General features: G+C 38.7%; 2 protein-coding genes across 2 annotated transcripts; both read right to left on the minus strand.

The window, feature by feature from the left end:
- Nucleotides 1-568: 568 nt before the first annotated feature.
- Nucleotides 569-17,824, minus strand: LOC149105902 (uncharacterized). The gene is made up of 19 exons (XM_089271647.1): nucleotides 17,755-17,824; nucleotides 15,639-15,797; nucleotides 15,017-15,372; nucleotides 12,396-12,560; nucleotides 11,713-11,823; nucleotides 11,067-11,192; nucleotides 10,279-10,375; nucleotides 9,845-10,063; nucleotides 9,339-9,715; nucleotides 8,895-9,062; nucleotides 8,533-8,643; nucleotides 8,218-8,334; nucleotides 7,659-7,749; nucleotides 6,968-7,342; nucleotides 6,637-6,759; nucleotides 6,103-6,225; nucleotides 3,828-3,962; nucleotides 2,686-2,919; nucleotides 569-1,896 (listed from the first exon to the last, which is right to left on the minus strand). Exons 2-19 carry the CDS (start codon nucleotides 15,715-15,717, stop codon nucleotides 1,553-1,555), a joined length of 3,351 nt encoding a protein of 1,116 aa, XP_089127773.1. The 5' UTR covers nucleotides 15,718-15,797; nucleotides 17,755-17,824; the 3' UTR covers nucleotides 569-1,552.
- Nucleotides 17,825-21,274: 3,450 nt separating this feature from the next.
- Nucleotides 21,275-23,313, minus strand: LOC149105903 (lipid droplet-associated hydrolase-like). The gene is made up of 2 exons (XM_089271668.1): nucleotides 22,602-23,313; nucleotides 21,275-21,666 (listed from the first exon to the last, which is right to left on the minus strand). The coding sequence occupies exons 1-2, from the start codon at nucleotides 22,860-22,862 to the stop codon at nucleotides 21,514-21,516; spliced, it is 414 nt and encodes a 137-aa protein (XP_089127794.1). The 5' UTR covers nucleotides 22,863-23,313; the 3' UTR covers nucleotides 21,275-21,513.
- Between the last annotated feature and the right edge of the window lie 656 nt (nucleotides 23,314-23,969).

Raw genomic sequence — 23,969 nt, forward strand, 5'->3', positions numbered from 1 at the left:
ACTTTCCTTGCCATTTTAAAGTGAACAGAGATAAACTTGCGTTGACTAATCGTCGATGGACGTGTAAGAAAGGCAAAAGATTGACGATTACCGCTAACTTTTAGGAGCGAAATTTAGGCAGCGGGAAAAAAATCCGGCCCGTGGGCCGTATCGTAAAAAGTTGGACCGGTCACATGCGTGTGATTAGCCAATCAAATTCGAAGATTTAGGATTCCGGCCAACTCAGATGCTTGAGAAAAAAAATAAGAAACCTGTTTTTCAAGTCAAATTAAAATGATGACATATCTCAAATAATATAGTTTTGTTTTCTCTTTCAAATAGCTAAATCCCCAACTAAAAAGGAAAACGTTCGTGCGAGTAGAATTTCGAATTTCTTCAATAAATAACGACAACGGATAATCATATTCAAGTTCAAGACTTGATTGGAAACTTTGAATACAACTACCATGATTCCCCTAAGGCGGGTTTCACAGAGGCAGTTGGACATTGGGAATTCGCATTGTACGTGATAAAAAATATTATTTCCATCTAGATGAAAACGAACACAAACAGAAACAAAAGCAGCACGTTATTTTCACCCTGCTCTATTTTATTGCTACAAGCTTTTGTAACGGTGTGTCTGACACTTGTAGTTATTTTCTACGTTAGCACTCTCAAAATACAATTAATAATTACTATAAACCAATGAAAAAAAAATTCCTTCTCTATCTTATATTCTTTATCTACTTTTTCTAAATCCAATTTACTTGAATAAAATGGGAAATCAAAACCAGCTGGAATCATGTAACTTGCAACTTATCCTGGTATGATGCTCGTGCAATTCAATCAATTGAAACTCAGTAACAAGATTCTTCTTCTTAAGGGATAATTTAATGGTTCAGCGCATGTAGAAGTTATAGCGTAAAAATAAACTACTACCTTGTTCATTTTTTACTGAACCACATGTAGTTCAATAACTACAGACTATGATTTATGAAACCAGAATGACAGATGCCCAAATTTTACTCAAGATGTGAACGGATTTATTGAGCAAAACGTCGAATTCAGTTTACTAATTAACGTTAATTAAATTTTTCATTCGGCCGCTAACGATTTACCCTGGACACACACACGTGTTATCTATCCGATTGGTGGATTAACAACATATGTATTAATTAAAACATAGAGTAAGAAATTCTAATGACAAACATTACTCCTATCACCGTGTTACTGTGACTGAGGTGAAAGTCTTAAAGGAAATTCAGTTCTCGCAGAAGTCATTGGCTCGGCAAACGTTATAGCTTGTTATAACACGGAGCCACGAAACCATACCCTTTAATGGCAATTACCAAATAAGTAAGCTCAAAGTAAACTGTTTGTCTTAGACTAAGGATGCGTGACTACTTGATTTTGTACTAACCTATTGATTGACACATCATCGGTGATATTGAAATTTTCTGATTATATTGCGTCATAATTTACCAACAGTTTTTATATACCCTTATATAATTACAAAGGTTTAATTGTTCTGTACAGGGTGCGTAAAACTAAGACTGCAAGCTCCGAGATTTCTTCAGGCAGTTTCATAGAAGACTTCGACTTCGTCAGGACGGTAGTAGGGACTACCCACCAGGAATGATCGTGTGAAGGAGGTTCTATAGCTGTTGCCAGGTGGCGGGCTGTAGGTGTGTCCAAGGCCTGAAGCGTGTGAGTTGGTACTTGATGCAGCGTTGCTGCTAATGTAAATATCGTATCCTCCTCCAAATGTTGGTCCATAGGAAGAACAGCTGTAGATGGAATAGCTTCTATAATAACTATACTGTCCTGTTTGATCTAGCTTTAATGGCTGCCAACCAGGCTTGTTAACCAATGAGAAGAGAAAGGCTGCTGAATCGTAGTGATATCCACATCTGTAACCTAATTTGAAATACACAATGGACCAACATTAATGATGTTTACTGACACTTTGGACAGTTTAATAATGACGTATTACCGACAACGTTAATTTGATTGGCCCACAAATTTTACTATTATTCGTAGCTCGGCATTATTTCTTGTAGTGTTAATCTTAAGCTCTCTGATTCCTGTATGTTAAATGTCTCCTGAGTTTTTAATAATTTTACTTCTGGGATAAGCAAGCGCAGCCCGGTGAGAGACTGGAAACAGTTCCCCACATTCCAGACTGAACATAATTTCCATGTCCTGTTTTATAAATTTCATAAAATTAATATCGAGTTGTCAAGCTGTCAAATAGCCAGGAACACCAAGGCGTTTTTAAAAAAATGCAAGTGTTTCTATCGGCCTGTTTATCTCGATGAGTTATCCAGAAAATTCTTAGTATCATTGACTTATTTGCCTTTCTTTGGTATTACCCTTTTTTGTTTCCTTGCTTAATTATTTGAAACGGTTGTTCCGCTTCCTATAAAGTTCTTCCATCCCGATATCTCCCTAAAACCGTCACGAATCAGAAAATTGCGCGTAAACACAGCAAGGAATACACCATAGAAGTAAGATAAGGCATTTTTTAAAGAATTTTCTAGCACTTAACTATCCCAAAGCATATTGTGAATATTCCTTTTTTTAAATTCTTTTTAAAACTCTTATCCCATATTTCTCCGTGACCGCTGTTGCGAAATATGATCATGGCTAACTCACAGCTTGAGCTTGGGTCGCCTGTGATAAGATCAAATTGATCACGTCACTTACTCCATGAGACACTTGTGTATCCTCCAAAAATATATTTTCCAACACGGATGATTGTGACAGTTGGACCTTTGCCGTCACAGTATGAATGGAAGGTATAGGAAGACCAGCCATTTACAGTTGCCTGGTAACAGCGATTCCAGTAAGAAGATTGGCGAGTCACAGGCTTTAACCATTTATCCAGCCATGTCAAAAAGTTTTGGTTGTTTCCCACAATGCTGGAATAATTAAGACCCGCTGCAAAAATAACATATAAGAACGTTCTTTGGATCCATTTTGTACCTATCATTTGTTTTAGTGGACTATGTTGAAAGTTGGTTTTGCTAAGAATTAACAACACAGTCATCTTCACCAGTTATAGGGTGACCATCATTGCTTCCATCGTAAATGTGACGCTAACTATTCTGGATGTACTGTTTGTTCGAAACATATTTTATATGTGGTCGTTATATGCCACCGTGCAACTTAAAATATTGTTTATCTGGAATATCACTTCCTACATTTTGGGTCGCAGAGATCAATACTCTCAATAGATGATTTTAAATCCTGAACAGGAAAATATTCGGAGAGTATTTGTCAGGAAAACGTCATATCATTACCAATGCCCCACGCCGACCTCAGAATTCTCAATGGAAAAACCAGCGGCAGATAAAGTCACGAAATTTGACAGATTTTTTAAATATTTAAATTTTGAAAAAAAGCTATTAATGGTTTAAGTCCACGTGGGCTGTTTCTGCTCCACACCCCACCGCTGTCCTTTCTAAGTGCGGTTAATGTTAATGTCAAAGCGTGTCTGTGGTCGCGAGGAGATAGCAAACAACATTAATGACTCGCGTTTTCTTTTAATTGCAATAGCAACAGACCTTGCAATATGACAAACTGATCCAAGGTGGAAACGAGAATTCTGATTGGTCCCTGAGCGGTCCAAGGTTTGCACTACTGACCGCTAAGATGCACCATTCACGAATTAGTTTTGGCAAATTGCTTTTCTTGGAAGCATTTCACAGAAGACAGCAGTTTGTAATTAAGACAAAATCTCAGGGTCTTTTTTTGTTTGTTTTTTGACATCATATTTGGTGGACAACTTGAGCTTAATTCCGACCGCTGCAACATGAATTGAAGTACAATCAATGTGAAATACTCACCTGCCGCGGTGTACCTGCAGGTTTTTCCGTCTCCTGATAAAGGATGGTTACACGTACATGTGTAGGATCCTACAGTGTTCGTACATGAAGCTGAACGGTGGCAGTCGTGTACACCGCTGACACACTCATCGATATCTGTGGGTAATAATGAACAGGGAAGAAGAAAGAAAACAAACATAAATTATGTTATACTTTGTCAGAAAAAGTGTTTTATTGTCTAAAGTAAGAAGCTTTCGTTGGTAGTACTTTGGTAGTACTTTATCGTAAATTCTATAGTACGTGTCGTGAATAGAGGCTTACCATGTCTATTAATAAATCTCTCAAGAGAAACAATCCTTGTTGTAGAGCGTTGTCATGGCAGCCATATTGCTGCTCCTGGTCACATGTTTGCATATCAAAAGATCCCGTTTTTCAAAGAACGTATGAGAAATGTCATTTTTTGGGGATCTATAGTTTATACCCTTGAGGTTTTTTCCGTGAATAGAGCAAGAATAAACATCCACTCTTTTTTTATGTTACATCCAAAACGAGAGTGAGCTCATTAAAAATCATAAATATATTTTACATACTATAAATTGGTTACCGTGTGGCATGACATTTTTGGAGTAGTTTAATTTTTCGGATCGGCGATATTTTTTGGGAATTATTTTTGGGATTGTGAAAGACTAGATATTCGTGCTGGGTATTCGTGAATTTTGTAATGTTGAGAAAGTGGCATTTGCTGCGTTTTTTTGTTGCACTTTACGGTAGACTCATGCATGGTTAATTACCTCGTCTCACGATCGAGCGGCCCGGATTCGAGACCTGAGGAAATTTCAGAGTCTACAATCTCCTCAACCTAGAATAGATTATCAAACAAAAGAGTGATTAATGACTTGATAATTAAAAGTCACAGGTACTCAGAAATAGACCCTGACTGACAGTTCCATATCTTCCACACACCATGCATACAGATTGAAATTTCCTCTGAATTAAATGCTCCATCATAACAAATATTTAATTATAGTTATCTCGCTCTAAGACAGGCAAGCATTAGCTATCTAACTGAGAGAGGTGATCTGATGTAATAGCCCAAAGAAAGTAAAAGCAATGTCAAAGCAGTCCCATAATGGTGAACATTTCCCTGAATGTGGAAGTAAAATTGAGCTGAATGAACCTGAGGTAATGATCAACACCACTTCACCTGCGGATGATGTCACAAAGTATGTTCATCAGTTCCTGGAGTATGTTAGAGGTGAACATGTTGAAAGTGATATCACTAAAGAAGAATCTGTTACCAATTTGGATGTGTGGGATTTTGCTGGACAGCACCTGTACTATGCCTCTCACCCACTCTTCTTATCATCACGTGCACTGTATATTTTAGTGCACAATCTCAACAAGCCATTACTTGCGCAAGCTCAGCCGTGTGTTAGACAAGGTACTTGTGACATTCCTCTGAAAAACCCAAACAGAGAAACAAATCTGGAGAATTTGCTATCCTGGCTTGCTACAATTCACAGTATTTCACGAGTGAAAGGAGAACCAGATATTGATGCTGAAAGTAGGCTGCCCTATATGCGACCTCCGGTACTCATTGTAGGCACACATGCTGACAAACAATCTCCTCAAGACATTGCAGAGATGAAATCAGAAATACAGAAGAGGATTTCTGGTAAGGAATATGGGAAACATGTGGTCCCACCATTGTTCAGCATTGATAACACAAGCTCACTGATCTGGAATAGGTGTTTAAATGGGTACCGGCGAACTGAATAGTGGGGTTAACCCTGCGATGGACTAGCCTCCCGTAGAGGGGGGATTACAAACATTCGTTGTTGCTTCTTGCTACGCGGAAGCTGGGATAAGCTCCGGCCTGATAACATGGGCCACTTGGCTCGTACGCAAACTTTCCCTTCACGGCAATCAAGTAACCAGTCACTCTGGAACAATTACATCCTGCTCTAGTCTGGCTGGTAGTGCCTTCAGATGATCTTTTTCTGTCAAGTTTTAGCAACTACACCTGTCGTGTACCACTGGCAATTTCATCGTTTTATTTAAAGACGTTTTAAATAAATGGCATCAACAAGATTCTGCATGTGAGGCTTGTTTGTATAATTTCAACAATGGAGTAAAATTTTGTTTGCGAATTGTGGAAAAAATGCAACTTGAAAATCGCAAAAATTAGGACCAGAAAAAATTTCGTCCCATACTGTGGGCGTATAGCTTGATTTTCATGTGGTATCATTTCATTTCGCAGTATTTTTTTAGTTCTTGTTAAGCAGATATAACTTACCAGTGCAATTTTTGCCATCTCCTGAGTATCCAGGTTTGCACGCGCAAGTGTAAGATCCACGAGTATTGTTACAAACAGCATTCGCATTACAGTTATGAGAGTTTGAAGAGCACTCATCTATGTCTAAAACAAGATTAAAGGAGTAAATATGGATAAACGTTGAGTTGTCGTTAGTCTGACCATTTCACAGAGACTAAAAAAGAAGCACACAGCTCTCTGATTCATTCTCTGGTTTTGGATGATTTATATTACCCTGGTTATAAACCACTGGCGCAGGCATCGAAACTATTAAAAAGTAAAGCTACTACAGGGTTGAACCTTTTTTTCTATCCGCCTTCTCATTACACAAGAGCGGTTGATTACAGTTTCTTTTAAACCTATCAATCCAGGAGAAATTTCATAGTTGTTGAAAATAAAGTGAAATTGTTATTAAATTCAGTATCCACATCGAATATTGTTTGTTTCAGTATTGCTTGATTAGTAGTATCAACATCTAATGTTGTTTGTTTGATGGTTGGTTGGTAGATTTCTTACCATTACAAGTTTGTCCGTCTCCGGTATATCCAGCTCTACACTTACAGGAATATGAGCCCACGGTATTCACACAATCTGCATTCACGTCACAGTTATGAGTGTTGGTGGAGCATTCCTCCAAATCTGCAACAATTAAATTGGGAAAAAATGAAATAGTCATCAAATGCACGAATAATGTTTAAAGTATTGGTTTGTAAGAAATTATTTTGAAAATGAACCATGGATTTTTTGAGCGTGCAAGATTATCCTGGCTAAATTCTGGGAGTCTACCATGTTTTTTTATAAGTAGATTACAATGTAGTTTAACAGCATTAAGCAAGAGATTAATCACCTGTAAAGCAAGTAAAGTTGAAGCATTTATCGCATGGCACGTCATTCCAAGTGTATCCATGCCTCACGCCAAGAGTGTGCACACAGTCTCCGTTGTTCCAGTTGTTTGGTTGCTGTGGAGCCCAGAACCTAAAACTGCTAATTTCTTTGTTTGTCCACACAAAAGAGCCTTCAACACTGCGGTCATTCAGCCCTATCCATGATCTATCGCCAGCATGACGGTGCTGAATATATACGTTTTCCTCCTGGTTGTGCACTGTAACCAGATCAGAGTTCATCTCAGAACAGTTTGACTCAGCAGTCAACCATGTTGCGCATGCGGGGCTTGAAAAGTAGCAATAACCACCAAAGTAAGTCCATCCTGGCTGGCAAATGTCTGTAGATGTAAACAACAATAAATCCATAAAAAGTAAGAGAAATCATTAAGAGTGTCTTGAGTGTTTTTAAAGGAAATAGTTGTTTGTCATATTTCTGCAAAGCCTTCAAATGTTTTGGCATTTTTACTCCTGACTGAAACATTGGACGTCATTTGCCATGAAATTAACTTCTAACAATCAAATTCAAGAAATGGCCGGATAAAATCCTATTTTTAACAGTGTAAGTGACAGAAGTTACTAAAATATGACTACTAAAAGAGCTAAACTACTGATTTAGACATTAGTAAAATTAACGATGAATTATTTTGTCTGTACCTGACAGGACAGTGTATGAGATAGACAGTGGATCATACTTTGTGTCGTACAACTCTTTTAAACAAACTCGCACACCGGTCGTATTGATGTACTGCAAAAAAAAAAAAAAGAACAAAACTAATCAGTGGTCTTCTAAACTGAAGTCGAAACGATAATTTTCACAACGCTCACGGTGATATTCTGAAATACTATTTAATCTTCGGAAGAAAAAGCAAACTCATACCTCCCTTGGGTTTTCGTTCTAGTAAGACATATCAATATCATATCATTTGCATCTAGTAGGTATCTCTCAACTTTCTGTACAACAGGAAATGTTTTTGTCGATTTTGACTTCGGTTGTCTTGGAGACGCCATCTGGTATTTTACGATTTTCCCGGCATTCAATTTGATGGAAAATAACGGATGTAAAACGGTACGATACTAATTCTGCATTGATGTTCCCCCTTAAAAAATTGGAAAAAACCAAGAACTCTTTCAAATAGGCGAAATTTGGTTCGACTGGCCTGTCAAAAATGCAGTTGCTATGGAAATGGCCAAAGACGTGAAGAAACAGAATTACCTCCACCCAAGCAGTTATTCCATTGTGTACTGGTTGTCGATTTCCACCGCTAGACGAATGGTTCGCGGAAACGAACACATTCGGGGTGCTGTTGTACTTTTCAGTAAAGCGGATATCCTAAAGAAAAACTCTCATTAAGCAAGCAGGGTGTTATTCAACTTTGGCCACTAGCAAACTGAATTTTATAATAACCTACTGAGTGAGTATTGTTTAAATTGACACTGTTCTGTAGGATCTGTACACTAACTCTTAAATTTTTGAAAAAGTAATTCTAAGCAAGCTCTCTAGTATACGTAAGACGAAAAAGATACCAACCTTGCAGTAGGCATTGTTGTAATCTGCAGGTGGATGTTGGGCGTTAGCAAAATAGACTGAATCATGTTCTGTAAAAAGAGGCTTGTGGAGAGAAGAAAATGCCAACCATTTCTAAAAGACAAAAATAAATAAATGTTAACTAGAAAATTGAGATGGGAATAGTATTTTTTCGAAAAATTAAGTGAGATAGCCATAACCAAACGTCTAAATCAACATTCTATTTCTTCTTAATATGTGCCGATGTTAAAGTATGCTAGAGACTTAGCTACTAATGCTAAAGACCAGTGTTAAGAGGCTAAAGTAAGTGATAAGGATCTCTCAGTACCTAATGTTTGGTACATAAAAAAGGTGTAGACACTTACAGCATAAACATCGTCGTGAGATCCTGCGTAGTTCTGAAGCTCTCTCAAACAAACTTTAAACGAGGATTGCGTGACGTCTTCAATCCACACACTCGCAGCGTCACGCTTGAGTCCTGCACGATAGTGCGCTGCGGTAACAAACACTGAAGGTGTCACTGAAAACTTTCCCTGCATAGAAAACAAACAAAACACAAGCTGTTACTGTTGATGTTCCACTTACTCATGCTACTACTGTTGTTGTTGTTACCTTAGTACTGTTTAACATTAGCGAAGATTTGAAAATCTAGTGATGGCTAATGCTCTAATGGCTAAGTGATAGGTGACATTTTAGGTCCATTAGTCCAAAGGAAATCATGTCATATTAAAATAAATCCGATGACTGTAAACTACTGGAAATTGTTCTTCGGGAACTTGAGTTGTAAAATGAAACGAGAAAGTACTTACCGATGGAAAATTGACAGATTTACAAGTCGTCCCAGTCCACCATTGTGATATCCGTACTTCCCCGGCAACACCACCCACTGGAGCCCCTTGGTACGCCATCCAATCAACTGTCACGTTAGCTTTTGATTTCCGCTCATTGTAGCCTGCCGCCATCACACACGCAGTGAATCGATCATAACTGACATTCTCAACCCACGACACAGCGGCATCATGTACATATGACTTGTCACTGGTGTCAATATGATTGACAGTGATCTGAACTTCAAGTGGTTTGTAAGGATAAAACACATAAGGCTTGAGGCGAATTACTTCACAATGAGAATATCCCAGTGAAGGAATGTGTGGCATGTGACGGCGACCTCGCTGGAAAGGAAAACCTTTAAAAAAAAAGAACAGTACAAAACACTAATCAGTACGAACGATTTACACTACCCAGGTTTTTTCATCGTAATCATCATTATCCTCTTCGATATTGTCAGAAATTTCAGCCTAAAAAAATTTCTAACCTTCACAACTACCAGGGTGTTGCACAGAGAAATTCAGTCGCTGAATGCACATTTCCTGTCGAAACAAACACTCATTGTCGTATGTTGTGCCATTTGGTGAGCAGACTGGTTCTTGGTACGATGGACAACTGTCAACAGCAACGCAGCGAGCATCATTTGGTCCAAACGCTTTACACAGGCAATGATAATGACATGTCACGTCGATGCAAGGATCCAAGTCTGGCGGGAGATATAAACAATCAGAGCGATTGTGAAGAAAGGATTTGATCTTCTAGTACACGCTTGCTTGATAGTTATCCACACTTCCGTCTTCCCTGTGTGGGTTTGCAAGGTTTTATAAATATTATTGCAATGAGCAACACCGCTGAGGGGTAAAGAGAATGTTAAATATACCAAGTGATTTTTCTATCTCCAGATGGAATCTTTTTGCCTACCTCCAGTGACCATGTAGTCGACAGTGATAACATCTTTATTGTTGGCGTCGCTGTCGTAATTCTTCACACACACTTGTGCATCAGTTGTAGATGTATGCTGAATAAAACAAAAAAGAATTAAACCCGGCCTGGTTCATGTTGTTATAGTACGCCAGAAAAGTATTTTTAAAAAAAACTGATATAAACGAAAGTACAGTGAAACAAAAACTCGCTAAAATCGCTTTGAAACGGCCCCGAAACAGCGTAGAAACACAAGTCACAAACAGAAGAGTTCAAGTAATCGCTTTTATTTAATTTTGCTTCCATACGTCGAGCTGTTATATGCGAATGTTACATTCCCATATATACTGTTATATTTACGTTGTTACGCAATGTCATATAATGTTCACGGGTCCCGAGGAACTTGGGAAATTTGTGCCATTACCTGATGAGTGTTTGCTAAACTCACAAAAGGTAAAAGGTAAAGTCTGCATGCGAGCCAAGTGGCCCATCAGGCCGGAGCTTATCCCGGTTTCAGTAACATGAAGCGAATAGGAGTATTTCTACTCCCCCCTGGATGGGATGCTAGTCCATCGCAGGGTTACCCCCAGCATTAAGTTCGCCGGTACCCATTTATACACCTGGGTGGAGAGAGGCACTGTGAGAGTAAAGTGTCTTGCCCGAGAACACAACACAATGTCCCCGGCCAGGGCTCGAACCCGGACCGCTCGATCCGGAGACGAGCGCACTAACCATGAGGCCACCGCGCCTCCCAAACTCACAAAAACATCACAAGAATTATTCCTTACCTCAACCCAAGCGGTGACAGCGTTACAACGTGACCCAGAAAGATTAGCATTGTTGTTGTTGTCAGTGCGTTTTGGCGTCACTAACACAACAGGACGAGCATAAAATGGTTTTGTAAAGTTCACTGTCTGCAATGTAAAAGAAAAAAATAATTTAATATCGACTGTATTCCCGCGAGACTCTTTTAGAGGTAAAGTTGATAAATAATCTGGATTGGTATTTATAATGCGCTGATTCCAGTGTTTGGATTCCAAATCACAGCGGCTTTGACTTGAACAGGGCCGACCTGCACCGTTTACAACGGTCTTCATGATTGGCCAAACGAGACAATAGTTATACAACACAAACAATGCCCCTAGCCCTAGAAACAAAAGAGGTACAGATTGACAAGAACGATTCAAAACAGAAGTTTTAAAGAGGTGCAGGTCATCTGTTTGAACAAGAGGAAAAGTATGTTTGATTGGGTCTCAGAAACTATTTATGACAAATTTTGTGGGCCCACAGTTCAAATAGTTACATGTTAACAGTCAATTTTAACTTCCTCCATTGTAATGAAAGCATTGCTGTTGTTGCCCTTTTGATGCCCTATTATAAAGAGGATTTAGATAAGAAACAATAATGCCGCGGGCTGGCAATAATTATTCTTACTTGACAGAAAGCGTAGTTATCCTGATCAGATGGTGAGTTTGTATTGGCAAACACGAGACTGTCGGTTATGGTAAAATTGTCAACACTCAGATTTGTAAATGCCATCCAATTCTGCAGAACAAATAAAAGATATTGTATTTAAAACCTGCCAATTATTCAAGAAATAAAAACATGCACAATTAAGGACTGTTTTAACCAACGTACAAGAGTACATGAAATTATCAGCTAGATACGCAAACCCAGTAAGATGTTGATAATTTGCCTTTTTTCAGAAAAAAAAATCTATAAAAGAAGCAACTCTCCTTGTATATGCATTCAGCTGCTTCCAGTCAACGGTTTCTAACACATGATTTCTACAAGTAGCTTGAGGTTTATTAAAGAGCTAACAAAAACATATTTTCTCTGTATTGTTTTCTTTTGAAAGCCAACGATTGATGTTTCGTACTGGTGCAAAAAAGACTCATTTGGAACAGCTTGAAAATGGAAGATGATCGGGCACGTCACATGGGAAGTTGACCTCTGATATATTTGGAACATCGTAACGCATGTAAATATTTCAGAATGCTGTTCTTTAGTCAGGGGTCATCATGGTTTTCATTCAACTTTGATGAAGTGCATATCTTTGGCAGAGCCTAGTTGATTAGAATGACAAGTGACAGAAAACGAAATTTAAATTTACTCACTATCTTAATGCCTTTATGGAGTCCATCGAAAATCTTTGCTTGTCTGAGACAAATTTTGAAATTGTCCACGCGCAACTCCTCCACCCACACGGCCATGGCATCTTGAGGTCTCTTAGGAACTTGGTGACTAGCAGTTACAAATATGGTTGGAGGAGTAGAAAACCGCTGAAATGATATAATGAGAGAAGTTAAGACTAGTAAATTAATCGAGTGCATGCCTTGGTGAATGACCGCATGAACAGATCAGCGAACATGTGAATGATCAATAATGAGAGAATGCGTGAATGCTTGCTTGAGCCTTCAAATGTTCTTCAACTTACAGACATTTTAAAAATACAAAATGCCTCAAATAACAAATTAATATTTAATAGTGAGTCACGTTACACGCCGCAGAAAGTGTAAATATTTTCACAATCAGAGTCCGCCGAAGATATTTTAGTTATTCAAAAAGGGAACAATACGCTTAAATCCGAAAACTACTAATCAGCTTATTGTTAAGCGGTTTTGATCTTTTGCATTAGGAATATTTGCGTTTGATGAGGAAAAGTAATCTTTGTAGTTAGTCTCAATTGATAAATTAAAAACGCTGTTTAATTTCAACAATTTTCAACATAGTGACATTAAACTCACGTTTTTCGATTGCATTGAAACAGTTTTCTGTTCAAGCTTAGCCTTATGTTGCTCGGTAACTTTATTTAAATTACAAGGCAATTGTTCTACTTGAGGCAACTTCTCTTCAAGAGAGGCGGCTTTTTAGTGTTTTTCTTCAGTTATTGAGGAATATTCCGTATTTAGATATTTATCCTCTGATGCTATTTGTTTCGAATACTTTCTGCTGAGCAATCACGCTATATTTTAATGGTCAGCGTTTGCACAAGTCACGTTTTAAAAGGACAGATGATCGACAATTTTCAGCAAAGAAAATTGATTGCCTGACTCGTGATTTCCACGTTAAATTTCGCGCGAGAAACCGATATCGCACAAATCGCGAAGTGAAGCGAGCTCGAGAAAGCGAAGCGAGAAAACGTTGACTGATATTCAACAACGTCCGGCAAACAGTTTTAAGTAAGAAATATTTTTACACTGAAATTAAAATTTCAATACCAGCTAAATTTTCAGCGTTCAAGTTCTTCGAAAGAACAACGAGTACTAGGCAAGATGTATTTCTCGCAGCAGAAAAGCTTTCTGAGAACTGCCGTTGTGCCATATTGCAAGTTAATAGATATATTTAGTGGGGAGTTGTTAAACAATGCCCGGCCAGTAAACAGTCAACTGAGAGCTCTCGCTGTAAATCACAAGTGATTGTTGCGTTGACTGCTGGTGGCGAAGCAGGCCCGCTGTTGACATCGCAATTTGTCGTAAACCTTGGGTGGAGCCGGAGCCGCTTCTAGTGTACGCAGTAGCGCTAAATGCAAACCCAGCCACCTTGTTTGACATACTTTGTCGTTTTTCAAGAGGCTGTAACTTAAAATTGAATCTATGTTAGCTTGACCTGTCAGCTCCGAGATTTTAAGCGGAAGAAAGCCGTCGCGTAGGCTTTTAATATGACTGCAGTTTTACGGTCGCCAGAGTTTGTGAATTTGCCATCCAAGGACGCGGTTGAGGCGATGGCCTTCGTCTAGTTTGCAAGTGTATTTCAGCCGAGAGGTGACATCTTATACAAGATACTTGGTGATGGTTTCTTAACTGAAACATTGTGACCCTTATGGGATGGCCTACATACTCAAAATGAATACTGTACTGTAGCTGTGCTTTTCTTAGTAGTTGGTGAGGTAATGTTCGCCTTGAAAGCTGCCATTTCGTCTTCTACGCATGTCCAATTGGCACTGGAGCTTCCTCGGCTGCCAAACTTTGCCTTGCGGATTTCCTTCGTTTCCTTCGGCCATTTTCTTGTCCAGGCCCGGTCGTGATTTTGTCGTTTTCTGGTACTCGGAATCGTAAGCGGCTTCTTATGTCTCTCTAAAAAGTTGTACTTCAGTTCAAAGCAGGGAGAAACTTCATTTTCACTTTGAAAAAGACTTGTGCTTGTTTTTAGCTCCGTAGATTGCGGTAATGATTTTGCAACATGATTAAAAGGTCACTTTCGTTTTTTTTTTGTCGCACCGGTGAACGATCACGCAAACTCTCGTTTTTAGAGTCGTAATTTCACGCTAAATACCTCGCCTTGGTAGTCCAAGACCGGCGCTTTTGATGCTGTAAACAACCTCGTTACATAAAGTAAAGCTCTCTTCGCACTAATTCCTTTCAAAAATATTAGCAACTTTTTGACAAATTCTGCACACAAAAAAGACTGGCAAACCGTTTTAGGCAGTTTCTGCCAATATTTGGCAACTTTTTGGCATTTGTTTGTTTGTCTTTTTTGCATTTTTTAAGGAATTTCTGAGTGTATGGCCAGGTTTAATTCTTTTATCGACAATTTCTACACACTATTTCTTCAGCTTTTGTCATACTGACTAGATTAATTCGTATACTGCAATCATCATTTTTTAGGGTTAACTGACGATATTCATATTTTGTATTTTTTCTTTCTAACATTCACATCCACAATCAGGGCTCCCTATTTCATGAACTTTTTATATATCTCTTTACTTTCTAAACCACTTAACAAAACAAACTCTAACCTGCTGGAAATCGATCCTCTTGCATTCCGTTCCAGTTGTCCAAGAGTTTAAGGATGTGGTGCCAGTTTGAGATCCATTAGGTTTCGTTTCAAACGCAAGATAGTTTACCTCAATGGACTTGTTTGAACCGTTGGCAAATTCTAGAACACAGACTGTAAATTCACTCGCTTTAACTTCTTCTACCCAGACTGCAGCGCCGTTCCGAGGGGTTTGGCTCTTCACGGTATGGCCAACTGAGGCGAGAACCGTTACTTGCTGTCCGCCGTAAAATGGCGTTTGGAAGTAAATCTTCTTACAACCGAACAGCCCTGGTGAGCTTGTTGTTACGTTTTCTTTTCCGGCCTTGAATCCGAGTGCTGTAAAGGAGTAAATAAAACTTTTTTCTTCAAAACGATCGCACTTACAAAGTTTTAACTGAATGCACAACCGATATCCTAGGAATGGACATGTTGATTGCTTTAGTAAGAGATTAAATTCTCAATTTCCTTGATCTGTGCGCCCCTCCCCCATCTTTCAGTTCGCTTCTTCTCTGATCAACAACACATAAAAACGCCTGAGCTTGCCGTGAGAAGTTGAATTAAGGTTTACATTCAGAGAATGCAACTGAGAGTAGATACCATACCTTCAGTGGCTGGAGCACCCAGGCAAACCAACAAAACAATGAGAAAGAAGTGCATCGCGTATTGGTGCTCAGACGACATCTTGCTCCGACTGAAAGGGAATTTCACCCGGTTGATGCATATTATAATGCTCCCAAGGGCAATGCGTGACTGGTATGTACCTGTTTGGACATGTGGAATTATAGGATATCACCGAATTGAAAACAGCTTGTTCACAAAAATGAGTTATCTTGGGGGTGACACATATAAGTGACGAGGTGGAGGATGTCAGCCAGAAGGAAAATGACCGGTGTAAAAAAATAGGAAGGATTCCTTAGAAATCGACGATAGTTCTCCTATCCGAGGAGCGTATTTATTTCCATCAATTTGCAATACAAGTATTGTTTTAAATAACACTGAACTGATCATTATCGCTGTTACTTTGTGAATGAAAACTACCGACCCCACCCCATTTCTCCTCTCCCCAGTCCCCCGAGTGCCCCCGTATCCTCCACAAGAAACCAAACTTGTTAAGTTAATCAAATTTTCCAGTTTGAACTTTACACATTTCAATTCTGATCGATTAATGTTCGGTTTTCGGTTTTCTAATTTATGCTTTGTAGCGAATTTTCAGTTCATTTCAATTTTGAATTGTTCTCATGCCAATTTAACTTCAACCCAGTTATAGTCGAGATTTTTGTCGTATTTTACCTTATCTTTTCAAAGAGGAAAACTCGTAAAGTGACTAGAGATTTGAAAGTTACGAAGGCGTTCTCTTCCATCATTTTCTTGTATAGATGATATAATCACCTGAAAAGGGTCGCAAGTTATTTTCGTCAGAGTCGCTCATTTATTTTGTTGTGTTAAGACTTGCTTGTTGTTCTTCCTGATCTTAGACCTTCTTAAAGTGCACCTAACCCCCAAAATTTGTTTTCGCTAAAACGAATCTACTTGTTATTTGAAATAGTTCTGCGAAAAAATTTTTGGATTCCGTTAAATCCTCGATTTTTTGTGCCCCGACGAAATCTCCAAAATAGCTCCAAAACACCGCCATTTTGTTTCACGACCGAGTTTGAGGAGAATGGGTCTAGCGGCTCTTGTGACGTCTTACCCAGGAAGATTGGATATCTCATTTCCTCTCATTTCCTTCAGGATGGTGCAATACACATTCGAAGTGTGCAGAAACGCCTTCCAGAAGTGCTATCGACTGCTGCAGCAATATCCTAGATCCAAAAAAAGATATACTGTACAATTTACTGACGATGATCGGCTAATGGTGCAATAAAGACTTAAACGATGGTTGACTTTGTCGAACCGAAACAAGCGAACTGAATCTGTGAGAACCATTGAAGAAATCTCACGGGACCTTGTTCCGCAGACTTTCGAACGCTATTTTCATAAATTTTCTGCTTAAAGCTAACCAGCAATTTGTAGAAATACTACCGACAACCTATATCTTCCAATCCCGCAGTATTTATAACATAACCGGCAAAGTTGTGTGATCCGATCATGATCAAGAAGCGTTATACTGATATGTAAATAGATCGCAACTGTACGCCGCTAACCAACACTTATTTCTCTTTCGATTTAGATGAAAATCGAAGATTAATACTTTAGAGTTACATGATAACAAAATTGTTAGACTCACAGAGTTTTTCGAAGGTTTAGAAATCAGCAGTGCGACAAAGATTCTGTGCAATAGCGTCGAAAATATGACCGCGTAACATTATCTGCGGACCGCTTAGGGAACACATCCTTTTCGCTTATCCGACGAATTTCACTGCAAACTTTGAGAACAATTTACATTGGTTATTTGGAGTTACGACTTAAAACGTGTGACAATGTGAAATCGGTAATTGTATGAAATGTTTCCTTCCGCCTTGCTTCCCGCAGCTTCAAAAATACAGGTCTAAACAATACGATTTTCAATCGATCGAAGCCAATGTTTTGGAGGTCATCAAGTCTCGAAAACTGCAACACGTACATCGCTCTTATAAACATAAAGCATTCAACTGAAAGTAAAACACAAACTGGATTTAACAGAACAATCACACCTTGACAAAATACATTCTCGCTAAGGACAAATGTAAACGGGCTATAAACACGCGTGGGAATCTTATGTTTAGTTGACGAAATTACCATCCAAAGCAATCCTTGAGTTTTCTTTCCTGCGTTTCGTTTGCCTGCCCTCCACTTCGTATCTAGCTTTCCATTCCTAATATACAAGCAGCTCGTCCGCAAAGAAGTCTTCCCCTTCGTCGCTTGAAATATTGTAAATTGCTCTCAAAGCTCTAAGGAGTGAGTTCACAGTTGTCGAACGTGCTCGATCGAAGTTTATTTCGGAGTCTTCCGAATCGAAACTTAACTCTGACTCCAGTGACGAAAAAGAAATGATTCTGAGACAAAACTTTGACGTTTTAGTCCCAAAATACATCGGAACGATTAGTTTTGTATTCCATTTTCTCGAGCAAATACAGAGAGTTGACTGAGGCGCTATTGTGTTTGGTTCCTGGGTAGACGTCATCAGGTACCGCCGCCCCAGACTCCCTAAAACGCGGTCGTGAAACCTTCAAGCGCGACTTTGAAAGGGCATAGAAAATCGAGGATTCAACCAAATTCAAAAATGTTTTCGTCCAAATGCTTCAAATCAAGTCTAGATTCGTTTTAGCGAAAAAAAAAATTTTGGCGGTTAGGTGCACTTTAAGTTCTTCGGTTGTTCTTAATTATTGTTTGAAGACACGCCAGGTCATTACATTAGGAGATGGGTCTCAATTGATTGACGCATTTTTTTGGTTAATTTGATCATTTGCCAGTTTGTTCATTTTATACATATATATATATTTTTTTATTTTGACCGAGTCTCGTTTCTTTTAATTTAGATCGAAGCTAATGGCGGAATTTGCCATTACCTTCCTCTGACGCATTTTGTATTTTGTATTTATTGAAAGCCTTTTGTATAAAATCTAGTTTCAACTCTGCTAGAAATGTGGACTAACTTGATATATATGTAATCGAACTTTCCGTAAGTGGTGACCTTCAGTGGGGCCACTAAACAATTGAGCTCTGACGAGGGAGCTTATGCAAGGTTAAAGATTTAGTGTTTGTATGGATCTGAGAAAAAAATGGAGCGTCTACTTACAAGTTGGTATGCAGTGAGATTCGACTCTGATTAATTGTTGTTATCTTAGCTTATTGTACTTTGGTGATGCACTCTGTACTCGCGTGGACTACTAAACATAATCAGGTGTTTTTTTGCGGCTAGAGAGGCTTTGCAGAAGTGTTCGAGGGGAGATTAACTGAATGGTTTTCTATTTCCTTGTTTCTCGGCAGTTGTATAGTTATTTAATTGAAGAATAATTAAATTCATTCTGTAAGTTCGGGTGGTTTTTGTTTCTTTGTGCACGTGGAAGTTCTTTAAATTTTGCAACAGCAAGGAAGCGTGCCATGAGCGCTCGCCTCTTTAATCTGCTTTTTTCCCTTTTGTTTTTATGGTAACGCATTTTAATCATTCTGTAAAATATTTCCGCAGGAGGGTGATTTTATCTAACCCGTGAAACAACATTTACTGTAGCAGTAAGTCAAAAAAGTCATAACTAATAAAAGAAAACCATGAAATTTTTATTCAATAGCATCTAATTGTGCAGTAACTATTTCACGGGTTAGGTAAAATCACTCTGAGATTGACGCCTTATTGATCCTAAATGCACTTAGTATTATTACGACCGAAAGAATAACAGACACGCTGTGACAGAACAGTCTTTGACCTAAGAATGCCCATTTAAGGGCACTTTTCTGAGAAAATATAAAAATAATAGTCGCAGTTGCAGACAACAGTCTCCTGTGAAGTGGTAGAGATACATTTTGGAAGACATTACTGATTTTAAAAGCCGGAAATAGAACATACATTTTCTACGCACAGTGAGAGAAAAGAAAGCACTTTACGCCGTCGACTTGCATAGTTCAAGGAGTTGTCGAACTTACGAACACATGTAATTTTTAACTTGAATGAGACCACAAACTGCCAAGGGACTTCCTAGAGACATTTGCTCATTTGTTCGCTGTAATGTGTGTTCAGCGATATGATAAAGCTTAGAACTGGACCAGAAGGCTTTTTGTTATTATATCTCAGCTGAATTTTGAACTGTTACTGAACAGGCAAATCTAGTCTTCGGACATTTCCGGCTACGGCAGTCAGCTACTAAAAATGTCCTGCCGGAAGAATTTCGAGCAGGCTCAGTTAAATTTCTTTAAGAATTTAGGTAATCCGATCTATTGCTCCATTTTTTCTGAATTTTCTTTGGTTTCTGTCCACCTTTTAAGAGCGCCCAGTAACCGATTCATGCGCGCGCTCGCGCGCGTTGCTAAAGAGGCGAAATTTTACTTCCGGGCTGCTAACGTCAGCCTGAGCGCGGAAAATAAAAATAACTCAATCAGGGCGCTTATATATTTTTTTCCGCCCTGAACTCAATAACTTGTGAATCCGTTTACATTTTAGATGTATTTTCTTTGTGTTTCACAAGATGCAAATTAAATAACAAATTACAAGCAAAAATAGAACAATAGAAAAACAGAAAGAAAACAAGTGCAAAAGAAGGAGAAAAACTAGCTCCGTGTGGCTCTGTTTGATCTTACCGAAGTGCGCTGGTAGCGTAAATTGCGCACGCGCTGACAACAACGTGAAATGACCAAATTCTAGCGGCGTTGTGAAACCGACGAACGTGAACCACGACGGATGAGTCTTAAAATTTATATTTTGAATTTCACGCTGTGTTCCATATCCAGTTTCAAGATACTTTTGACAAGAGAAACAGACTAAATGACTTGAGAGTATCGCGAAATTCGGCTTAGATAAAATATCTGTAAATTCATTTTTAAATCGACTTTGTCCCTATTATCGGCCCTATTATTGGCATTCAATGTCAATGTCAATGTCAGCAGTGAAAAGCTTTTACTTTACCAGGAAAGCTTTTCCATTGTTCACTTTATAGACAGTTTCCGTTTGAAACGTCTTAAATTTCTACTGCAGATGTTTTTCTGTTTAGGTTCCAGACCCCCACTGATACAGTATAAATAGCTTTCCAAAAATTTTAACGGTGATACTTTTGAAAATGTATGTTGACTAGCATACGAAACGTCAAGTTTATAAAATGCATGTTTTTAAAATGTTTATCACCGCTGTTTGTTTTACAGTTTTAATCAAGCTGCGATGGCCAAAGAGCAAGCTAGAAGCTAATAAGGACTACCACGAGAAGACGTGCCGGCCAGAAGAAGACATGTGTATCAGGGTCTGGGAGGATGTAGATAGTCTAGATGAAGAGTGGGTAGGAAAATGGGTGTACAACATTTGCGGAACCCAAGAGACGTGTGATGACGAAAAATCTCATTGCAAAACCCAGAAGAGTAAAAAAGTGCGTAAAGTTGCATGCTGTTACACTGACTTCTGTAACACGGGCTCATCTGTCACCTACAGCGGTTTCCTGCTGACCGTGAGCTTTGTCCTGGGACTGGCACTACTGAAGTGAAACGCAAACCAAACCACAGGTCTTTCTTCAGCTAATAGACCATTTTACAGTTACCTGGTCAAAGACAGGTCACCTCCAGCCTCGCTTGTATTCACAGGCCAGGTAACTAACCACACAACTGTAGCCCTTCCTCAGTGCTAAGTTGAGTTTTGTCATTAAGTTTGATTCACCTGTAACTTTGATCTTCACACCTGTAACAAACTTCTTACTTTATGACTGAATTGTATCAATTACAAATAAGTTCACTCATAACATCAAGGGCCCATCAAACATACTCAGCCGTAACAGGTGTTACGGCTTACAGCCCTTGTTGCCAGTCCTGTACAATCACATCTTGTATCCAGGGTGCAATCATTTCAGCGACTTCCTCTGAAGATTACAAAACAAATGCATGTTTTAACTTCCTTTCAAAAAGACAGATCTCCCCTTCAGGAAACTTCTTTTTCATGTCTTCATAATAGGAGACTGGTGCCCAATGGTCAGTCGCTCCATAGTAAAATATCAACTTCTTCAAATTTTGTTCAATCACCTGAGAAAGAAAATTGATAATGTCAGTGCAGAAACAATAGTGTCCATTATCAGTTATTTGCTGCAAGGACTGTATGGCATCCTAGAGCATTTCTGACCATTCAGATGAGAACTAAGCACTGTGCTGTTCAAGGTGGTTCTACCTTTTAAATCTATGGATGAAACTCTGGTGTGTGACCATTCAAAGTAAAGCTATTGAGCAGTACTTTCGTATGGTACTGTTTATTATGCTGTACAAGGTGGTTCTAACTTTTAATTCTATGGATGAACCCTTAGTGTGTGACCTTTCAAATGAAAGCTATTGAGCAGTACTTTCATGTGGTGCTGTTTATTATGCTGAACAAGGTGGTTCTAACATTTAAGTCTGTGGAACACACTCTTGTGTGTGACCATTTAAAAGACAGCACTTTCATATAATACTATTTGTGTTATTAATATTTACTTTTGCAAAGTGATATTAAATTTCATTCCTTTTTGTTTGAAATTTGACACTCCAGGAGTGTGCTGTTTTTAAAGTTCCTCTCAATCAATGTTAACTAAATGTGTAGATTCTTTTCAGTCAGTTGTGTCTTTGAAGTTAGACTTCAATAAAAAATGTGAGGATGAAAACTTAGTGTGTGACCACTTAAATGAAAGCTACAGGGCAGTACAACGTTCTCCTAGTCATGTTACATGTTCAATACTGAAGACGTCATACGGCTCTTCTTGTTGAATAAGCCTGGTATGAGCAGGCTTTCACCTGCTCTCACTCACTCGCGCTGCAAAAAAAAAAAAAAAAAAAAAAAAAAAAAAAAATACATGCTTTGTATACAGTCACCCTCCCTGCTCTCTAAGCTTCACTTGTAATCAAATCTAAATACCAACTTCTAAAGTGAAATTTCAAACCTTTGTGAGTGCAAAACGCAGACTGCAGACCGGGATTATTTTATGGCATACCTCTTCATCTGGGTCAACCACCTCTTTCATCTCATCACGTGCCATTGTCAAACAACCATTTACAGACTGTGGAGTAAGAAGCTTGAGCACTGAGTCCACCGAGCTCAGCATTAAATTCTTCTTGTTGCTCAACCACCACTGGACAAGTTCTTTTTTAACAAACTCAGGTAAACAAGAAAAAGCAGTGACTGCAGCTATTGCAAACCACTTAAAATATGTCACCATCGGAGTAACATATCTGCCACTGGGCGATATTGCCATTCTTTTGATGGTCGGAAACAATAGAATACTTTTGGTCACATCTGTAGCTCTATTACAGTTTTTAAGAAGGTGAAGTATTATGTAAGCTCCTATGGAATGTCCAATGAGTATTATTTTAGATTGTGATGGAATGTGCTCCTCTAAGAATACCTTCTTGTGCGTGATTTGTTCATCAAGACTGAGTGGAAAGCTGTTTGATTCAGTTGCATCAATTGGACTTGGATTCGCTGGATAATCATTTGTTGGGGAATGACCTGAATAAGGAAATGATGGATACCATAAAATCTCTCATAATAGGCAGTTCCTATACAATTCTGTAAATCTGTAAGGTATCTATTCCATTTAACATACTTGTACACCCCGCCCCGCCCCCTATTAATAAGGACCTTTTTTCCTGACCCTTTCAGACAGTTTTTCCTGGAGTTACCCTTTTCCCCCTTAGGAAAAGAGCCTATTTAACAGTGGGGCGTAAGAAATTTAGCATTTTGCAGTACGGTCCTCATCAGAAAAACTATATCCCTATAACCCTGTTGATGATGCAACTTTCTTCACTCTCCCTTAGAAATTTACTCTTGGTATTGTACCCCTTCAGACATGAACATTTTGAATGATAACCCTCAGAAAATCTTGTTTATGAGTGACCCCCTCAGAAAATGTCATTTCTAGGGAGTGGGGGGTGGAGGGTGGAGTGTGGATATAAAATGGAGCAGCCCCTAAAAAATATGAATATATACATACCTATACATATAGTGTTTGGTAAGGCAGGTCTGAATATGGCAGCCTAAGGGCTGGTGTGGACCTGCCATAAAATGTAACTAACCTAATATTTTACAAAGAAAGAAAATCTTAAAAAGATAAAATGTGAAATATGCAATATACAAGTTATATGCAATATACAATGTACATATTTACAGTTATAATCGTAATGCGCATTTTCGTATTTCAGTGGCACAGTAGAAATTTGTGTACAACGATGCTTCTTCATTCACCCTGACGAAGACCGACAAGTCGGTCGAAATATAGGTGTTCTTTATAAACGTATGTTATCTTCATTTGTGTTTTATATATTGCTTCATGAAAACATCTACACGCATCGGATGCTTGTGA

Source organism: Orbicella faveolata, unplaced genomic scaffold, assembly GCF_042242905.1.
Source record: "Orbicella faveolata isolate gen_17 unplaced genomic scaffold, um_ofav_v1 contig_34, whole genome shotgun sequence".
NCBI classification, from domain to species: Eukaryota; Metazoa; Cnidaria; class Anthozoa; order Scleractinia; family Merulinidae; genus Orbicella; species Orbicella faveolata.

Coding starts and splice junctions, on each gene's coding strand:
- LOC149105903 (XM_089271668.1), bottom strand. CDS start 22,862: ATGGCAATATCGCCCAGTGGCAGATATGTTACTCCGATGGTGACATAT. Junction 21,667..22,601: donor TGGTTGACCCAGATGAAGAG/GTATGCCATAAA, acceptor TTTCTTTCTCAG/GTGATTGAACAAAATTTGAA.
- LOC149105902 (XM_089271647.1), bottom strand. CDS start 15,717: ATGTCGTCTGAGCACCAATACGCGATGCACTTCTTTCTCATTGTTTTG. Junction 8,335..8,532: donor ACAACAATGCCTACTGCAAG/GTTGGTATCTTT, acceptor GTTTTTCTTTAG/GATATCCGCTTTACTGAAAA. Junction 6,226..6,636: donor AGACGGACAAACTTGTAATG/GTAAGAAATCTA, acceptor ATCTTGTTTTAG/ACATAGATGAGTGCTCTTCA.